At 37.5% G+C, this 20912-nt stretch overlaps 1 protein-coding gene across 1 annotated transcript in view; it reads right to left on the bottom strand.

Annotated features, from left to right (window-relative positions):
- Positions 1-8353: 8353 nt before the first annotated feature.
- Positions 8354-20912, bottom strand: part of LOC123551895 (glycerophosphocholine phosphodiesterase GPCPD1-like) — a 69549-nt gene continuing 56990 nt past the window's right edge. Inside the window, exon 15 of the mRNA XM_053525070.1 lies at positions 8354-19744. Within this exon, the coding sequence (XP_053381045.1) occupies positions 19564-19744 (181 nt within the window). The 3' untranslated portion in view covers positions 8354-19563. The remainder of the gene's footprint in view (positions 19745-20912) is intronic.

The raw sequence follows: 20912 nt of genomic DNA on the forward strand, positions 1-20912 counted from the left end.
TTTTTTTTTCATTTGCCGGAATTTTAAAAATCAATAAATCACAAAGGGTTTTCAGAAGTCATTGTTAATATATAATTGAAATCAGACCTTGTTCTTAAAAGGGAAACGTATAGGGACATTCCTCCTCCCTTTGTCGCTATTTTGAAAAAAAAATTTACGAAAACCTTTTTTTATATCTTTTTTCTTCAAAATTTTTTCGTTCAGACATTTTTAAAGAAAAAGCAAAAACGTGTTTTGCGACGTGATTCAGACCCCGCTTCTTATTCTTCTTTCCTTTGGGTTTTTAAAACAAAAACTTCGTTAATGTTTGGACTTCACTTTTTTTCGGTGGGGGGCTGAACAGGTTGCAAAACAGAATACTTGTGAGAGGTTGTGCAGAGACAGGGCAGGGGGAAATGTTCATCAAGAGAGGCAGTGAAAGACTCTTTAAAAGATCGTCTTTTTTGTCTCTCATAATAAGATTTTTAAAAACATATCGGGTTTGAATTTAGGCGGTTTTTATTTTATAATTACACTTTTAAAAGGGTCTGAACAAATCACTTAGGTTAAAAAATAGGTAATGTCACACGGTTTTATTTACACGGAATACTGTACTTAGTGTTTAAAATTAAAGAATTTTTAAAATTTTTAAAATTTACTTTTTCTGGAAGGGGAATGCTGCAATTATCTTACAACATTGAATGCTGGAGTGCTCTTTTTACAGTGGTAGCAGTCAGGCTATTTCAAGAACGAATGCGCTTGGGTTATCTGCAAGCCGGGGAAGGCTCGTTATGTGCTCTTCTTACAGGAAATGCTGTGTTTTTGCCTTCTTACATGGAAAATGCGCCAAAGGGTTTTTTTCAGTGGGGAATGCGTTTGCAGCGGAATGCCCTTGGTTTAAAGTGCAAAAAGCGCGTTTCGGGGTTTTTTTGCGTGGAATACTGTGTTATTTTATTTCACAGCGGATTGCTGCGTTATTGTTTTTTTGCAGGGGAAAAAAGCTGCGTTAGTCTGTTCTTCAGTGAAGCGCGTTTTTTTACTGCAACAGCGGATTACTGCGTTATTGCTTTTCTTGCAGGGAATTTCTGCGTTATTTTCTTTTATCTGAAACAGCGATTACGCGTTAGTGTTTTTTTTTGCAGGGGAATGCTGTGTTGGGTTTTTTTTAAAAAGCGGGGTATGCTGGGGTTATGTGTTCTCTTCAGGGGAAAAACCCCTTTAGGCAATTTTCAAGCAGTGGAATGCTGCTTAGGGTTTTTCTTCTTGCAGTGGAATGTTGCTTTGGGTTTTTTTCAAGCACTGGAATTTGCGTTATGGTTTTCTTGCAGTCGAATGCTGCTATGTTTTTTCAAGCATGGAATGCATTTATTTTTTTTTCAAGCTGGAATGCTGCTTATGTGTTTTTCTTGCGGGGGAAACCTGTTGGGTTTTTTTCAAGCTGGAATGCTGCGTTATGCTTTTTTTTTGCAGGAACGCTGTTTTATTTTTTAAAGAAGTGAATGCTTTTTTTAAATGTGCTCCTTTTGCAGGGAAATTGCGTTAGGTTTTTTCAAGTAGTGGAAGGGCGTTAGTGTTTTTCTTGCAGTTGAATGCTTTAGATTTCAAGCAGCGGAATGCTGCTTATGGTTCTTTTTGCAGTGGAAGCGGTTTTTAGCTTTTTTTTAAGCAGGGGAAAGCTGCGTTAAGGTTTCGTTTTGCAGGGGAATGGTGTTAGGTTTTTTTCAATAGTGGAATGCGCTTGGTGTTCTTCTTTGGGCAGGAATGCTTTTTTTAGGTTATTTCAAGCAGTGGAACCCCGTTGGTTTTTCTTTTTGCGTGGAATGCTGTTTTGGGTTTTTTTCAAGCAGGGGAATGCTGCGTTATGTGTTCTTTTTGCAGGAAAATGCTGTTTTAAGGTTATTTTCAAGCAGTGGAAATGCTGCTTATGTGTTCTTTTTGCAGGGGAATGCTTGTTTTGGGTTATTTCAAGCAGTGGAATGCGCGTTTTTGTTTTTCTTGCAGGGAATGCTGGTGGGTTTTTTTTCAAGCGTGAATGCGCGTTAAGTGTTTTTTTTTTGCATAAATGCTGCGTTAGTGTTCTTTTTGCAGGGGAATGCGGGGTTTTAGGTTATTTCAAGTAGTGGAATGCTGCGTTAAGTGTTTTTTTTGCAGGGGAATGCTGTGTTGGGTTATTTTCAAGCATGGAATGCTGCTTATGTGTTTTCTTGCTTTGGAAATGCTGTTTATGTTTTTTTCAAGCACGGAAGCGAAAATTTTTTTTTTTCAAGCGAGAATGCTGCGAAATTGTGTTTTTTTTTTCAGCGGAACCCCGCTTAGTTTATTTGCAACAGTCGAATGCGCTTTTTTTTGCCCTCCGCATGATTGCTCGTTAGGTGCCTTTTGCGGTGGATTTTTTAAAAAGGGATGCGTTTTTTTGTGCTTTTTCCGCATGACAGCCCGCCCGCTTAGCCATAGGTAGGGTTGGTCTACGGATCGGGGGGTCGCGATTCGATCCCGGCGGGCGTATGTTCCCGTGACTATTGATAAACGACATTGTGTTGAAATCTTTAGTCCTCCACCCGATTCTGGGGGGAAGTTGGCAGTTATTTGCGGAGAACGGCTTGTACGGAACAGAACCAGGAACACTGGTTGGGTTAACGGGCCCGCCGTTAATACTGAAATACTGTTGAAAAAGGGCGTTAAAACCCCAAAATAAACAAACAAACAAATTCCTGCAGGGAAGCTGCTTTATTTTAACGCAAGCACGGAATGCTTATAGTTATCTTCAAGCGTGGAATCGCGTTATGTTTTTTAATGCTGCGTTGGGTTATTTTCATGCACGGAATGCTGCGTTATATTTTTCTTGCAAAGGAAGGCTGCGTTAGGTTATCTCAAGCAGGGGAATGCTGCGTTAGTTTTTTTGTAAGCAGGGAATGCTGCGTAATGTTTGTTTTAGTGCTCTGCAACAGCGAATGCTGCATTAAAAAATCTGCAAGCAGGGGAATGCTGCGTTATGTGCTCTGCAAGCACAAAATGCGGGTTTAAAAATCGCAAGCGGGGAATGCGCTTATGTGCCTGCAAGCAGCGGAATGCTGCGTTATTGCTCTGCAACAGGGAATGCTGCATGATGTTTTCTAAGGCAATGATTCCTCTGAGGGGTTTTGGGAACGATGGGCTTTGTGATCTATCGAGGCTTCATAGAAGGGGTATTAATTACAAGGTAACCCGGTAATTAAGTATCGTTTTAAGTATTTTTTGTTTTTCCATTTACTGCGTCAAAATTTCGATCAGAAGACTGTTTGCATTTTCCTCTTTGTTTTCTCGATATGCTGCCAACTTATCCTTATTCCTACTTTTTTTGTTTCTTTTGCTTGTTGAAAGGGAATTCAAATTTAAAAATAATTGATTTACTCACAGCTTTAGCGGAGAAAAAAGATTTTTTCCGTTTTTGAAATTTTTCTTTTCTTTTGGGTTTTTAATCCCCAAATATTTGGTCCGAAATTATGCAGTAATTTGGGCGCTCTTTTCAGTGAATTTCGTGAAATATTTCGGCGAAAATAAGTTGAACGATATTGTTTTCACCACTCGAGTTTAGATTGGGACAAACGCTGTACCCCCCCCCCCTCCCATGATGTTTTGGGGCTTGTATTTCATTTTAACTGCTTCAATGAAAAAAACTGGGCCCGAAAATTCTTGCTAGAATATTTAATTTTTTATTAAAAATAAATGTTGTTTTTGGTTTTTGTTTCCTATTCTACCAGGTAGTTTTAAATTTTATATATATAAGTTGTTTTGTTTTTTTTAATAAACCTCCAAATTGGGTTTTTAAAAAACTACAATTTTGGTTTTATCGTTTGGTTCTGGTGGGGGTTTTTTCTAATAAAATCTTAAAAACCAATAAAATAAGATTTTTTTTAATAATTTACGCCTGTGTTTTTTTCCAAAATTAAACATTTTTTCTTTAAAAACAATTAAATTTTCTTTTGTCTCGTTTCATTCAAATTTTTCCCAACTAGATCGCTTGGAACCAACGAAGAACATTTAAAACGATTGTTGAAAAAGAATTTACTTCGCAAAAATTGTCACTTTTAGCTGCCAATTAATACCTTTTTTCCTACTTTTATTTTTTCTTTTTGTCTTGTTGAAGGGAATTCAGATTTGAGAAAAGGATTTACACAGCTTTAGCGTGAGAGTTGGGTTTTTTCATGGCACGGGTCATATTTGATTAGGTCTAGAAAACAGTTTTTGTTTTTGCTAACTTTTGTAATTGTGTTCCTTCAATAAAGTTTGGGAATTTGTTTTGTTCAAAAGATTGGATTTTTCTTGTAAATTTACGTTACACAAGATTATTAAAATCAAAAATCGCTCTGTTAAAAAAAGCTTACGCAGAATGACACTCGAACGTCGGTGACGTCAACTTTGTTGCCACTAAAAAAAGCGCTACTACTTTTACTGTTGTTTTAGATTTAAGGGCATATTAAACGAAAAATATATACAAACCGTGTTTTAAAAACATTTATACACTCGGGCGGAATACCGTACAAATAAGTTTTGACATGATTTTACAGGAAGGCAAAATACAATGGGAAAAACGAAATGCGATGGCGAAGCGCGACAGTACGATGGACTGTCACCGTCATACTTCGCGCCCGCGACGGACTGTCGAGTTATCGCATCGTACTGTCGCGCTTTTTTCATCGTCACTCGACCTTCGCCTTCAAGGGAGCATCGCGGCCTTTAAAGGGAAAACCGTAGTTTTTCACATGCCGCGCCCACTTAAATTTTTAAATTTTTCGGTAAATTTCAGATTTTCTATGCTGAAGCGGTCTAAAGTTCATTTCCACGTTTATTAGTTGAAATTTAAATTTTTCTTTTGTTGTTTAAAATTTTATTGCATTGCAATCAAAATATTGATACCTTTAACAAAAAACCAAAAATTAATTCACCTTGAAAAGGGGCATTCTACATCTGACACAGTTTATGACTTCGTTCACGATTTTCACGTGCAGGTAGTTAACTGATAGAGTGTTTCATACAAGACAGTTCTATTTATAAAATGCCGCTTACAACCTAAAAAAAAAAACACTTTTACAAAGCTCTGCTGGGGGTTTGTCGTATAATTGGCTTTTTCCCACCCTTTCTAATTATGAAAAGTTGCATTGCAACAGACAAAAAGGACATCTCCGAAATTTCATCAGAAATGCACTACTTTGTCAAATCATGAAACTTTTTCTTATAAAACAGTTTGAATATTTTGTGCAAATTTTAAATTGAACCGCTTTCTTTTACTTTTTGAAAGAAAAATTTGCAAATAGACGGTTTTGTGATTCAAAGTTATATCCTAACTTTCATTTATTTCTACATTTTTCATTATTAGGAATACAGCCGCAAGTACATTACTGAATTCAAGGGGAGCCGACTCACCACAATCGTCACTACACTAAATAAAAAGAACACAAATTTTTTGGACAAGATTGTGTTCTAAAATCAAAAATATTCAGTAAAGTTTTCCAGATCAAACTGGCCAAACTTTTGGGAAAAACGGTGGCTCCAAAGCCCGGGGGTGGGGATTCTTCCAGAAGCGGGGATAAAATGGCTGGCTGACAACATTTTAGTAAGCTTTCTAAAGAGTTTCCCATACACACGTTTGAATGAAAACAACCAGTGAGACAGGAGGCCAAATGTGTACTCTTCCAGCCACAAACACTTGTTTAGTGCAATTCTTTGTCATCAATGTAAACACTTCTGAACAGTTTGACGAGGGACTGCCGTTTTTGTAGAATTTCCATAAAAAATGGTACACGTTTGCATCAAATCGTTTAAGTATGACTCTGTCAAGCAAAAACTATTTCTTAGTAATCGGTGAATTTTTATTGCAGGCATATAAGATAATCAACAAAAAGTGATTCCAACACAGTGGCGCCGGGTACAATTGCAACGCATTGCGGTGTATCTTGTTTCTTTAATGTTCGTTATGGACTCTTAACTTAATTAAATAGCACTTTTCCCGAGATTTTGATTTTTTCTCCAGAAAGACGAAGGGATGGTCAGACAAATAAATGAATTGGCCGAGAGAGACAGGCTAGCACCAGTTAAAGACACTATGATCAAGTATCAATTGTGTTTTTCTCATTTCACCTTTGGGGTTCTGTGAATGCCATTCTTGCATAATAACGAGAATTTCATTGCAATTTGTGAAACACATAAAATAATTACACTTGCAGAAATAATTAACTTCATTTTAAATGCAGTCTTCACGACCTATCGGTTTTTCATTTAAGCAGAGTAATTATATTTCAGTCTAATATATAATTTGTAATGATGGACAGATTAGTAGAACAAGAGGAGCATGATGGTCCTAGATCGCTCACCTGAGAAACGCTGAATGATTGAACAGTTTTGTTAGATGGCTGTGTCAGAAAAATGTCTGTGAAATTTTGTGCCCGTGTTTTCCGACAAGAATATCTTATATGTTTAGTGTGCGTGTGTGTTGTGGGTGTGGGTGTGGGTGGGAGGAGGTGGGGTAAGAAGTTTGAGTAACGATGACACAGGTTACTAAGAGACAGTATCAAACAGTTTCCGCTACATTCGTATAGGGAAAAGTGACTACACCCTCTGGCGGCCATTTGGTGAAATAGAACATTTTGTACAATCTTCGTAAAGGGTCACCCAAGGAACAGTTGTGTAAAATTATTTTAAAATTGGGCCTACTGTTTCTGACAAGAAGACGGTCAGTCAGTGTTTAATAAAGGTCCATCCACCAGGCACAGTATAGCCTTACGCTATGTAAGAGTATAGATCCCTGGCATAACGTTCAATAATTTTTGAAGCTAAAGTGGTGAAGAAAATTTACGTCTACGCAATTTCCGTAGAGTATAAGCCAAAAAGTCCAAATAATTCTGAAGACAAAAGTGGGTCACTCTCACTGCCAATGAGACCATTAAACGACAGATCCCTGAGACGAGGCTGCATGACATTAAAAAAGGTAATGTGTGGCAGGCTCGCCCTTAAAATGGCGATTGATCGGCGCATGGCGCAGGCTGGTCCCTCGTGTTGATGCCCTTCCCCAATCGCCCCCACGTTGAGCGTAGTCCTTGAGCAGTTCGGGTTCTTCTCTTCATGCCGTCTGTTGGTACGCCGATGTACTGATGGGTCTTCTATTTGGTCAACACATCTGTGCCACGCACGGTGTCCCGCGGAGATATCCACCACAGCGTTCATTGTTACATGTGCCGTATAACGCCCTACGGAAGTCTCGCTCATTATGAAATAATGCACAGAGGGGCACCTGGGGCCTTCCTCCGCCATAAAAGCTGGATATAGCCATATGACCTCTGATTGTGTCTGTGCGATTTTTTTAACCTAATAAAATAAATAAAACTAAATTAGAGCTATCTCTGAAGGAAGACGCCACTTTGAAACAATAGAAGGGTGACGATCATGTTAGGATCACGACCTTTGACATTTCAAGTGCTATATTGACAATGAACCTAGTTAACATAGTTATTCACTCTGCATGAAGTTCTGACAGGGTTAGTTTTAGGAAAATCCCATCAATGGTTATGAAGATACGGAGCAGACACAAATTAAAGCCTTCCATTTGATCTTTCCTTTGTGACCTTGCCTTGAACCAAATGACATTGGTTGTGCACTGAGGTTAACAACTGATCTAAACTTTGGGTTTTATTGTAGCAGCTAAGAAGAGGTAGTTTGGTCACGAAATTAAAGAAAACTTTACAAGTGACCTTGACCTTGACTGTAGTTACCTGTGTTTTTAGCTCCCTGCGTTATTTTGCTAGTTTCATTGGAAATCTTCCAAACAGTTTGACTGATATGGAGAAGGCACGAATTAAATCACTTTGGCCACTGACCTCCAAGTGTGACCTTGGACCAAGAGACTTGGTTTAGAAAATGAAGTTGATACAAAGTTAACCTATTAGACATCCAAGTATAACCTTCACACTGGATATAGTTAACGTGTTGTGAGCTCTGACCTTCATCTTGTTGAGGTAAAGAATTGACGCTAGTTTAGTGAGCATCTTCCCAGCGGTTTAGACAACACCGAGCTGACACAAAGTTAAGCTATATGACCTCTGCTCTCTAAGTGCGGCCTTGACCTTGAACGCAGTGATCTGGGAAATACGCTCTCAACGGATTGACGGACAGGCACACGCGACTACAAAAAGCCCAACTATACTTCATACCTGGGGATATAAAAAGACGCCGACATCAAAATGAAATTATACTGAGATTTGTGTTATACTGCTCTTTTTCACTCCAACGACATCAAACATGTGATAAAATGTTATTGCTTTTATCAGTGATAAAATACACATATTATTTTAATTCATCTCATAACAACATTTGATCTCAGTGGGATAGCAAACGAAAACAATTGTGCAGGTGTTGGCTTTTACTTTGTGTACAAATGAACACAAAACTTTTCAAACATACATGTATGGACATAAGTCAACATAACATTTAAGTACAAATATGTATAAGCCTAACAACATAATGTTTAATACACATGTATAATAGTTATACCAACTACTCCGTTAATGGAGTAGTAACTATTCTTTTATGTACATAAAATTTTCGTGCATAAAAATATTAATCAAAACATCATATGTGCAAATCTACTCACCTACTCTAAAATATCATAATCTACAGAACAAATAAAACAGCCAAGGATCATTTATCAATATTATATAAGTTGGTTCTTTAGGAGTATGACATATACCATAGCTAAATAACACTGTTAAAACTCATGAAAAAAGTTGGTTTTATTTGATTTTCAGACTTAAGATCTATTCTTCTTTTCTTTGTGTGTATTCTCAGCTAATCATCTACCAAGATACTTTTTCAGACTATGACTTTATCAATCTACATTTTGATTTTAAAAGTGATCATTCTACCAACAGGTTTCTGTGTAACTACACTTATAAGTATATATAGAATTATCAAATCAACTTTGTAAGCATACAACTTTATCTAAATTGCCTAAGCAGTATAGATCTATCAAAGTTTGAGATTCTTCTTTCTAAATTATCCTTTGAGTTACTACACTATTTTAACCATATGAGCCGCGCCATGAGAAAACCAACATAGTGGCTTTGCGACCAGCATGGATCCAGACCAGCCTGCGCATCCGCGCAGTCTGGTCAGGATCCATGCTGTTCGCTTTCAAAGCCTATTGCAACTAGAAAATGCTTTTGTAAAAAAGCGCATGTCTCCCCCAATGCAAAGTCCTATAGGCAAGAAGTCAATAGAAGTCAGGAGCGAAAGTCAAAGAGACACTGATAGTTGGCTGCAATAGGGATTATCTACTTGGCATGTCCAGTCATCCCGCTAAATTTCAACACTCTTGGCCTAGTGGTTCTCAAGTCACCGTTCAGGCTCCTGTGACCTTGACCTTTGATCAAGTGACCTCAAAATAAAAAGGGGTCATCTACTCTGCATGTCCAATCATCCTATTAAGTTTCAACATTGTAGGTCAAGTCGTTCTCAAGTTATTTCCAAAAAATGATTTTACATGAACAGGCCACTGTGACCTAGACCTTTAATAGACTGACCCAAAAATCAATAGAGGTCATCTACTCTGCATGTTCAATCATCCTATGAAGTTTCAACATTCTGGGTCAAGTGGTTCTCAAGTTATTGATCGAACTGGTTATCAATGTTCAGGCCCCTGTGACCTTGACCTTTAACGGAGTGACCCCAAAAACAATAGGGGTCATTTACTCTGCATGAACAATCATCCTATGAAGTTTCAACATTCTGGGTCGAGAGGTTTTCAAGTTATTGATTGGAAATGGTGTTCCATGTTCAGGCCCCTGTGGCCTTGACCTTTAACAGAGTGACCCTAAAATTGTTAGGGGTCATCTACTCTGCATGACCAATCATCCTATGAAGTTTCATCATTCTGGGTCAAGTGGTTCTCAAGTTACTGACCGGAAATGGTTTTCCATGTTCAGGCCCCTGTGACCTTGACCTTTCACAGAGTGACCCCAAAATCGTTAGGGGTCATCTACTCTGCATGACCAATCATCCTATTAAGTTTCAACAATCTGGGTCAAGTGGTTCTCAAGTTACTGACCGGAAATGGTTTTCAATGGTCAGGCCCCTGTGACCTTGACCTTTAACGGAGTGACCCCAAAATCGATAGGGGTCATCTACTTTGCATGTACAATCATCCTATCAAGTTTCAACATTCTGGGTCAAGTGGTTCTCTAGTTATTGATCGGAAATGGTTTTCCATGTTCAGGCCCCTGTGACCTTGACCTTTGATGGAGTGACTCCAAAATCAATAGGGGTCATCTACTCTTTATGATCAATCATCCTATGAAGTTTCAACATTCTGGGTCAAGTGGTTCTCTATCTATTGATCGGAAATGGTTTTCAATGTTCAGGCCCCTGTGACCTTGACCTTTGACGGAGTGACCCCAAAATCAATAGGGGTCATCTACTCTTCATGACAAATCATCCTATGAAGTCTCAACATTCTGGGTGAAGTGGTTCTCTAGTTATTGATCGGAAATGGTTTTCAATGTTCAGGCCCCCGTGACCTTGACCTTTGACGGAGTGACCCCAAAATCAATAGGGGTCATCTACTCTTCATGGCCAATCATCCTATGAAGTTTCAACATTCTGGGTCAAGTGGTTTTCTAGTTATTGATCGGAAATGGTTTTCAATGTTCAGGCCCCTGTGACCTTGACCTTTGACGGAGAGACCCCAAAAACAATAGGGGTCGTCTACTCCAGCAGCCCTACAACCCTATGAAGTTTGAAAGTTCTAGGTCAAATGGTTCTCCAGTTATTGCTCGGAAATGAAGTGTGACGTACGGACGGACGGAGGGACGGACGGACAGAAGGACGGACGGACGGACAGGGCAAAAACAATATGTCTCCTGGGGAAGACATAATTAGAGAAACTGTTAGCGAACAGCATGGATCCTAACCAGACTGCATGGATGCACAGGCTGGTCTGGATCCATGCTGGTCGCAAAGCCACTATGTTGGTTTTCTCATGGCACGGCTCAATTATAAAGATGGAATATTTTCACACATACTATTACAAGTAAGAAATTATAACAGCAAAATGACCACACTTTTGAGACACTGAATGACCGGCACAAAAAATTAGCACCTGTAAGAAGAAGATTTTCTTAATGGGTAAGAGAAAGAAAGCAGACAAAGTCATTTACAAAAGGTCAAGTTAAAACTAATGTTATGATTTTTGTTGTTTTGGGGTGACACAAATATACAAGTCCAGCTTTTAACAGGAGGGAAAAAACTTCACCTCCAAGCATTATTTAAGGCAACTGGATAGAACCATCTACAACATGCTGTGTGGCTTCCTTACATAAAAGAATACTACATCCTTGTGCAAGGATTTTAACCCACAAAGCCGACTGGTTATATTATGATCAAATTCCCTATAAACATATATATATATAAGTACCCTGTTAGCAGGTGAACATAATAAAAATGAACAAGAGGGCCATGATGGCACTGTATCGCTCACATGAGTACCATTGCTCAAAATGATATGATCAAGTTTTGACATAGAGCACATAGGCATACACATTTTAACAAGATTTGAACAAATTTTGTAGAGGTCCACTAGGCAATGCTACATGTCAAATATCAAAGATCTAGGCCTTCTGGTTTATTTTTAGGAAATTTTGAAGATTTTTCTATCTACAATCAAGTAACCCCATGGGGCAGGGTCAATATGATCCCAGGGGTCATGATTTGAATAAATTTTGTAGAAGTCTAATAGGCAACGCTATATGTCAAATATCTAAGATCTAGGCCTTCTGATTTATTTTTAGAAATTTTTTGAAGATTTTCCTATGTAAAATCAAGTGACCCCAGGGGCAGGGTCAATCTTGACCTCGGGGGTCATGACTTGAATAAATTTTGTAGAGGTCCACTACGCAATGCTACATGTCAAATATCTAAACTCTAGGCCTTCTGGTTTATTCTAAGAAAATTTTTGAAGATTTTCCTATGTAAAATCAAGTGACCCCTAGGGCAGGGTCAATTTTGACCCCCAGGTCATAATTTGAACAACTTTATTAGAGGTCCACTAGGCAATGCTACATGTCAAATATCTAAGCTCTAGGGCTTCTGGTTTTTGAGAAGAAGATTTTTTAATATTTTCCTATGTAAAATCAAGTGACCCCTGGGGCGGGGTCAATTTTGACCCTGGGGGTCATGATTTGAACAAATTTTGTAGAGGTCCACTAGGCAATGCTACATGTGAAATATCTAAGCTCTAGGCCTTCTGGTTTATTTTTAGAATTTTTTTGAAGATTTTCCTATGTAAAATCAAGTGACCCCTGGGGCGGGGTCAATTTTGACCCTGGGGTCATGATTTGAACAATTTTAGTAGAGGTCCACTAGGCAATGTTACAAGTGAAATATCTAGGCTCTAGGCCTTCTGGTTTATTTTTAGAAAATTTTTGAAGATTTTCCTATGTAAAATCAAGTGACCCAGGGGCGGGGTCAATTTTGACCCATTGGGTCATTATATGAACAAATTTTGTAGAGTTCCACTAGGTAATGCTACATGTCAAATATCTAAGCTCTAGGCCTTCTGGTTTATTTTTAGAAATTTTTTGAAGATTTTCCTATGTAAAATCAAGTGACCCCTAGGGCAGGGTCAATTTTAACCCCCAGGTCATAATTTGAACAACTTTATTAGAGGTCCACCAGGCAATGCTACATGTCAAATATCTAAGCTCTAGGGCTTCTGGTTTTTGAGAAGATTTTTTAAGATTTTCCTATGTAAAATCAAGTGACCCCTGGGGCGGAGTCAATTTTGACCCTGGGGGTCATGATTTGAACAAATTTTGTAGAGGTCCACTAGGCAATGCTACATGTGAAATATCTAAGCTCTAGGCCTTCTGGTTTATTTTTAGAAATTTTTTGAAGATTTTCCTATGTAAAATCAAGTGACCCCTGGGGCGAGGTCAATTTTGTCCCTGGGGTCATGATTTGAACAATTTTAGTAGAGGTCCACTAGGCAATGTTACAAGTGAAATATCTAGGCTCTAGGCCTTCTGGTTTATTTTTAGAAAATTTTTGAAGATTTTCCTATGTAAAATCAAGTGACCCCAGGGGCGGGGTCAATTTTGACCCATGGGGTCATTATATGAACAAATTTTGTAGAGTTCCACTAGGTAATGCTACATGTCAAATATCTAAGCTCTAGGCCTTCTGGTTTATTTTTAGAAATTTTTTGAAGATTTTCCTATGTAGAATCAAGTGACCCCTAGGGCAGGGTCAATTTTAACCCCCGGGTCATAATTTGAACAACTTTATTAGAGGTCCACTAGGCAATGCTACATGTCAAATATCTAAGCTCTAGGGCTTCTGGTTTTTGAGAAGATTTTTTAAGATTTTCCTATGTAAAATCAAGTGACCCCAGGGGCAGGGTCAATCTTGACCTCGGGGGTCATGATTTGAATAAATTTTGTAGAGGTCCACTACGCAATGCTACATGTCAAATATCTAAGCTCTAGGCCTTCTGGTTTATTCTAAGAAAATTTTTGAAGATTTTCCTATGTAAAATCAAGTGACCCCTAGGGCAGGGTCAATTTTGACCCCCAGGTCATAATTTGAACAACTTTATTAGAGGTCCACTAGGCAATGCTACATGTCAAATATCTAAGCTCTAGGGCTTCTGGTTTTTGAGAAGAAGATTTTTTAATATTTTCCTATGTAAAATCAAGTGACCCCTGGGGCGGGGTCAATTTTGACCCTGGGGGTCATGATTTGAACAAATTTTGTAGAGGTCCACTAGGCAATGCTACATGTGAAATATCTAAGCTCTAGGCCTTCTGGTTTATTTTTAGAATTTTTTTGAAGATTTTCCTATGTAAAATCAAGTGACCCCTGGGGCGGGGTCAATTTTGACCCTGGGGTCATGATTTGAACAATTTTAGTAGAGGTCCACTAGGCAATGTTACAAGTGAAATATCTAGGCTCTAGGCCTTCTGGTTTATTTTTAGAAAATTTTTGAAGATTTTCCTATGTAAAATCAAGTGACCCCAGGGGCGGGGTCAATTTTGACCCATGGGGTCATTATATGAACAAATTTTGTAGAGGTCCACTAGGTAATGCTACATGTCAAATATCTAAGCTCTAGGCCTTCTGGTTTATTTTTAGAAATTTTTTGAAGATTTTCCTATGTAAAATCAAGTGACCCCTAGGGCAGGGTCAATTTTAACCCCCAGGTCATAATTTGAACAACTTTATTAGAGGTCCACCAGGCAATGCTACATGTCAAATATCTAAGCTCTAGGGCTTCTGGTTTTTGAGAAGATTTTTTAAGATTTTCCTATGTAAAATCAAGTGACCCCTGGGGCGGGGTCAATTTTGACCCTGGGGGTCATGATTTGAACAAATTTTGTAGAGGTCCACTAGGCAATGCTACATGTGAAATATCTAAGCTCTAGGCCTTCTGGTTTATTTTTAGAAATTTTTTGAAGATTTTCCTATGTAAAATCAAGTGACCCCTGGGGCGAGGTCAATTTTGACCCTGGGGTCATGATTTGAACAATTTTAGTAGAGGTCCACTAGGCAATGTTACAAGTGAAATATCTAGGCTCTAGGCCTTCTGGTTTATTTTTAGAAAATTTTTGAAGATTTTCCTATGTAAAATCAAGTGACCCCAGGGGCGGGGTCAATTTTGACCCATGGGGTCATTATATGAACAAATTTTGTAGAGTTCCACTAGGTAATGCTACATGTCAAATATCTAAGCTCTAGGCCTTCTGGTTTATTTTTAGAAATTTTTTGAAGATTTTCCTATGTAGAATCAAGTGACCCCTAGGGCAGGGTCAATTTTAACCCCCGGGTCATAATTTGAACAACTTTATTAGAGGTCCACTAGGCAATGCTACATGTCAAATATCTAAGCTCTAGGGCTTCTGGTTTTTGAGAAGATTTTTTAAGATTTTCCTATGTAAAATCAAGTGACCCCTGGGGCGGGGTCAATTTTGACCCCGGGGGTCATGATTTGAACAAATTTTGTAGAGGTCCACTAGGCAATGCTACATGTGAAATATCTAAGCTCTAGGCCTTCTGGTTTATTTTTAGAAATTTTTTGAAGATTTTCCTATGTAAAATCAAGTGACTCCTGGGGCGGAGTCAATTTTGACTCCGGGGTCATGATTTGAACAATTTTAGTAGAGGTCCACTAGGCAATGCTACATGTCAAATATCTAAGCTCTAGGGCTTCTGGTTTTTGAGAAGAAGATTTTTTAAGATTTTCTTATGTAAAATCAAGTGACCCCTGGGGCGGGGTCAATTTTGACCACGGGGTCATGATTTGAACAAACTTGGTTCTGGTTTTTGAGAAGAAGATTTTTAAAGTTTTTCCTTTTGGTTGCCATGGCAACCAGAGTTCTGCATGGAATTCAATTCTTTGAACAATTTTGAAAGGGGGCCACCCAAGGATCATTCCTGTGAAGTTTGGTGTTATTCTGCCCAGTGGTTTTCAATAAGAAGATTTTTTACAAATTGTTGACGGACAACAGATGACGCATGACAGACATCAAGCGGTCACAATAGCTCACCTTGTCACTTTGTGACATGTGAGCTAAAAAAAGACACTATTCACATTTACAATGGATAAAATGTTAAATAAAATAAATACATTTGGACTGATGCTTAAACAAGCAACAAAATATAGCTTCTATTGTATAACAATCTTATCTTTAATAAATATAACAAATCTTTTTTTAAACAAGAGTGCAAGAATGTCACAATATACGCCCGTCACAGCAAATTTCTTTACTCTAGCACCTGTATTTGCAAATGGAATTTTAATTTTGTGGTAATTTTTGTAATAACTAAGTGTTTTGTTTTTCTTAGTCCACAAAAAAACTCCTTACCAGGTAGAGATACCTTAAAATACACCTAAAATTGGAAAGTAACATCTATGTTGTACCACAGAAAAGTGGTCTTGGTTTTTCCCTACGCTCAATTATAAAAAAGTTACAATATAAGTTATTTATAGTAACAACTAAGGGAAGTTAATCTTGAAAAAAAAAAAAAAAAAAAAAAAAATCAAAAAAAAAAAATGTAAGTCCTCACAAAAATCTTTACCAGGTAGAGACTGGTCAAAATACACCTCAAAATTGGATGTAGCATGCATGTTGTACTACAGAAAAGTGGTCTCGATTTTTCCCTACGACTAGTAATGAAAAACTTACAATATAAGCTATTTATAGTAACAACAAAGGGAAGTAATTCTAAAGAAGCAAACTGCACATGACACTTCGTTTCATGATGATGTATAATTGTGTCAAGTTACATCAAAATCCCTCCATGCATGAAGAAGAAATGCTTCGGACAAAGTCATTCTTGTATCTGACCTTTGGCCTCTAAGTGTGACCTTGACCTTAGACCTAGGGACCTGGTTCTTGCGCATGACACTACGTCTCGTGGTGGTGAACATTTGTGCCAAGTTATATCAAAATCCCTCTATGCATGAAGAAGAAATGCTCCGGACAAGGTTTTCATTCTTATATCCTTTGACCTCTAAGTGTGACCTTGACCTTAGACCTAGAGACCTGGTTCTTGCGCATGACACTCCGCCTCATGGTGGTGAACATTTGTGCCAAGTTATATCAAAATCCCTCTATGCATGAAGAAGAAATGCTCCGGACAAAGTTTTCATTCTTGTATCCTTTGACCTCTAAGTGTGACCTTGACCTTAGACCTAGGGACCTGGTTCTTGCGCATGACACTCCTTCTCATGATGATGAACAATTGTGCCAACTTTCATCAAAATCCCTCTATGCATGAAGAAGATATGCTCTGGACAAAGTCATTCTTGAATTTGACCTTTGACCTCTAAGTGTGACCTTGACCTTAGACCTAGGGACCTGGTTCTTGTGCATGATACTCTGTCACATGATGGTGAACAACTGTGCCAAGTTTCATCAAAATCCCTTCATGCATGTAGAAGATATGCTCCGGACAAGGTCTGTGGACGCCAACCGCCCGCCCGCCCGCCAACCCGTCCGCCAGGGGCGTTCCCATAATACGTCCCGTTTTTCAAAACGGGCGTATAAAAATGAAATCTGGTAGTGGTTTGCTTGGTAAGTCTTAATTTGATTTTGTTTTTTAACACTAAAGGTTTTGTTAAAATAACGTGTAAAAGCTAACTCGGTCTACACATAAACGGTGGTACTAGATAAACAAATTTCACATATACTGGAGAGTCAAGATTTCGAAAATTAAAATAACTAGCATAGATCAAACAGATGTAATGCACTGATCCTAGCTGCAACTCCAAAGCTCAGACAAACCACGTAGGGGGTCACTTGTTAATGATACGAGGGAAATCCAGGAGGACCAGTTCAGACAAATCTCCTAAAATGTCAATAAGTTATGGAATTCAAAGACAGTCAACTTGGACAAGACTCCTCACCATAAGAGGGAAAGCTAGGACAATTAATTTGTACAAATCTTTATAGAGTGTCACTATGTAATCATAGGAGGGAATCAAAGACCATCAACTTGCACAAGTCTCCTCTTAAGAGAGTCACTAGGTATTAACTGGAGTGCAATCTAAAATGATATCAGCTTGGAACTCCTCAAAACATGATCACTAGGCAATGCTACAGGGGAAATCCATGCAGATCAGCTTGGACAAATCTCTTCATAGAAGGTCACTAGGCTATGATAAGGAAATTAAAGACTATGATCTATTTAGCCAAATCTACTTGTACAGGGTCAGTAGTTAATGTTTTGAAGGCCATCTTGGACAAATCTCCTCGTAAATGGTCACTTTTGGGGGTCACCAGGTATTGATAAATCTACTCGTACAGGTCACTAGGTTAGGATCTAGGGCATAATCAAAGACATTCAACACAGACAAATCTCATCAAGAGATGGTCACTAGGTAATGATAAAAGGGAAATTTTCTCCGACACAATTACAGATCATATGGCGACCTTCCTACTTTTAATGGTGGAGGAAGACCCAATGTGTCCCACCATGTATATTTTCATCATGGGCAAATCTCTCCTTAAATGATGAGGGAAATTTAAGACAGCCTGCTTGAACAACTCTCCTAGAACAGGGTCACTAGGTTATGGTATAATAACCTGGTGAGACATGGTTGTAACTAATATGCAATAAAAGACATAAAACCAGGATTTGTTAAAGCTACAGAAGTAAAGAGATGAAACTCAGAAGCGCAAATGTCTCTGCAGAAATAACACTTTTACATTAAATGACTCATTCATTTGAAAAATATGTTAATACCTAACAAATCCATCAGTTGATCAAAAATCTTTGTAAGAGTGAATCAACAATCATTCTATAGAAGAACTAAAGCCTTTAACATTCATACATAAATACAGACAACTCCACTTCCTTAAGAAATAATTTATAGCAAAAGAGTGTTTGAAATTATTTGTATGACGTATTAATGCACGAGTGTATAAATAGTGTTAAAACACTCTTCTGCTTTAAATTATTTTGATTCTAATATGCCCTTTATCTAAAACAGTAGATGAAATATAGTAGCGCACTTTCTTGGCTGCAACAAAAAACATTGAGGTCACCACACGTTAACGTGACATCATTCCAGCGTCAGAGTGTTTTAACAGAGAAAAGCATATTAGAATATATATTTGAACCTACAATATTCATACAACATGTACAATGTTCAAAATAAAGGTAATGTTCATGCAATTTATTTGCTTACACATTGCATTTAGAAGTAATAATGCATAATCAATCTGTAAGGTATACAATATTCAAAGTGTCCCTGGCAATATTTTTGATAAGGCCTAAAAAAAAAAAATCTTTGTTTCCGGTAACATGCTCAAAAAAATTAGGGTAGGTAGGTCGGAAAATATTTTTTTTTGGGAATTTTTTTTTATTAAGGGAGACTTTTCAGAAATTATTTTTTTTGTCAAAAAATGAATACAAATAAGGGGGTTATGCCTTTAGAGCATCAATAAGTTGATTTCTAACATCACTGGCCATGTTTAAAGCATAAAAAGTACAGTTTTGCATCTTTTTGTTAAAAAGTTGAAAAAAATATTCTTCAAGGCCATAAAAACATTTAGGGTCGGTCGGGATACCGGAAACAAACAATTTTTTTTTTTCGCCTAATGACGTGTTTAACTTTTTATAAAAAAGTAACATAAACAAGAAGATGATAATGAAACTAAAACCGTAACAATAATAAGTCCGTTAGTACAGCTAAAAATGATATTGAACAACATGGTTTAAACTAATTTTAGGCCGATGGTAAATGAGCTAGTTTCCGCGAAGCATAAATTTTTGAAGTCAGTTAAACTGAATGAATTGATTAGCTTTTTGTGCAGCCCTGCCACCTTCAATAAAATAAAAAAGACCTGTCCTGATTCTGGTTATTTGATAAAAGACCAAGTATAACAATCTTTGAGGTATTACATATATAACTAAAGTACTTAATCAATATTTTAATCCGACAACATTATCTTAACATTTCGATGGATGTAATTTTCACATCAAAACGAACATCACCAAGCACTGTTTCACATAAAAAAAGAAAAAGAAAAAAAAGAAAGTCAACTAAATCTAGGGTAATCATTGAGAATCGGTGCCTGAATCGTGCATTTCATTGTTTGTGTTTCTATCTTCCATCCTAGAAAATGAACCACTATCTTCTGTCCTAGAAATTGAACCCACTCTCTGCAATATGTCCAGCTTTCTCTTCTCTTCGATTTTAAATATACTCTCCTTCTCACCAGTTTTGTAAAAGTCAATCCTGAAATTATACAAAATGAATACAATGTACTAATGTAAAAGAATCATATTAAAAGCAATTCCTGGTACATGTATTTTGTAGTAAATCTAGATACACTTTCAAGGATGCTTATTAGTTTCTATCAAAACAGGTTGTTAAAACTTTTAAATACCAATTTTCCTTTTGAGTTTCATTCTAAAGAAAGGGGATGAAAAGCTAACATAACAACAGCACCGCCTTGCGGGTGCTGACGCTCATCTGATTTTTTTGTATAATAGAAATATTGTCCTACCCATGATGAAAAAGGGCCATCATTCTTGCAAAAAGCAGGATAGAGTTATGTTTCTTGATGCACAGCGTCCGCTTACGATGGTGAAAAACTGTTGCTAGTTTTAAAGCAATAGCTTTGCTAGTTTTGGAGAAAAGCTGACTTAAACATAATACTCAACCAAGAAAAGTGATTTTCTAAGTCCAAAAGGGGCAATAATTATTGCAAAAAGCAGGATGGAGTTATGTTTCTTGCTGTACAGGGTCAGCTTATGATGATGAACAAGTGTTGCAAGTTTCAAAGCAATAGCTTTGATAGTTTAAGAGAAAAAGTTGACCTAAACATAAAACTTAACCAAGAATTGATATTTTCTTTGCCCAAAAAGGGGGCCATAAATTCTTGCAAAAAGCAGATGGAGTTATGTTCTTGCTGTACAGGGTTTCAGCTTATGATGGTGAACAAGTGTTTCAATTTTTTAAAGCAATAGCTTTGATAGTTTAGGAGAAAAGCTGACCTAAACATAAAACTTAACCAAGAAAAGTGATTTTCTAAGCCCAAAAAAAGGGCAATAATTCTTGCAAAAAGCAGGATAGAGTTAATTTTTCTTGGTGTACAGGTCAGCTTATGATGGTGAACAAGTGTTGCAAGTTTCAAAGCAATAGCTTTGATAGTTAAGAAAAAAAAAAGTTGACCTAAACATAAAACTTAACCAAAAAAATTGATATTTTCTAAGTCCAAAAGGGGCATAAATCTTGCAAAAAGCAGAGGGAGTTATGTTTCTTGCTGTACGGGGTTAGCTTATGATGGTGAACAAGTGTTGCAAGTTTTAAAGCAATAGCTTTGATAGTTTAGGAGAAAAGCTGACCTAAACATAAAACTTACCAAGAAATCTGATATTTTCTAAGTACAAAAGGGGCCATA

This window comes from Mercenaria mercenaria, chromosome 15, assembly GCF_021730395.1.
Source record: "Mercenaria mercenaria strain notata chromosome 15, MADL_Memer_1, whole genome shotgun sequence".
Taxonomy (NCBI): domain Eukaryota; kingdom Metazoa; phylum Mollusca; class Bivalvia; order Venerida; family Veneridae; genus Mercenaria; species Mercenaria mercenaria.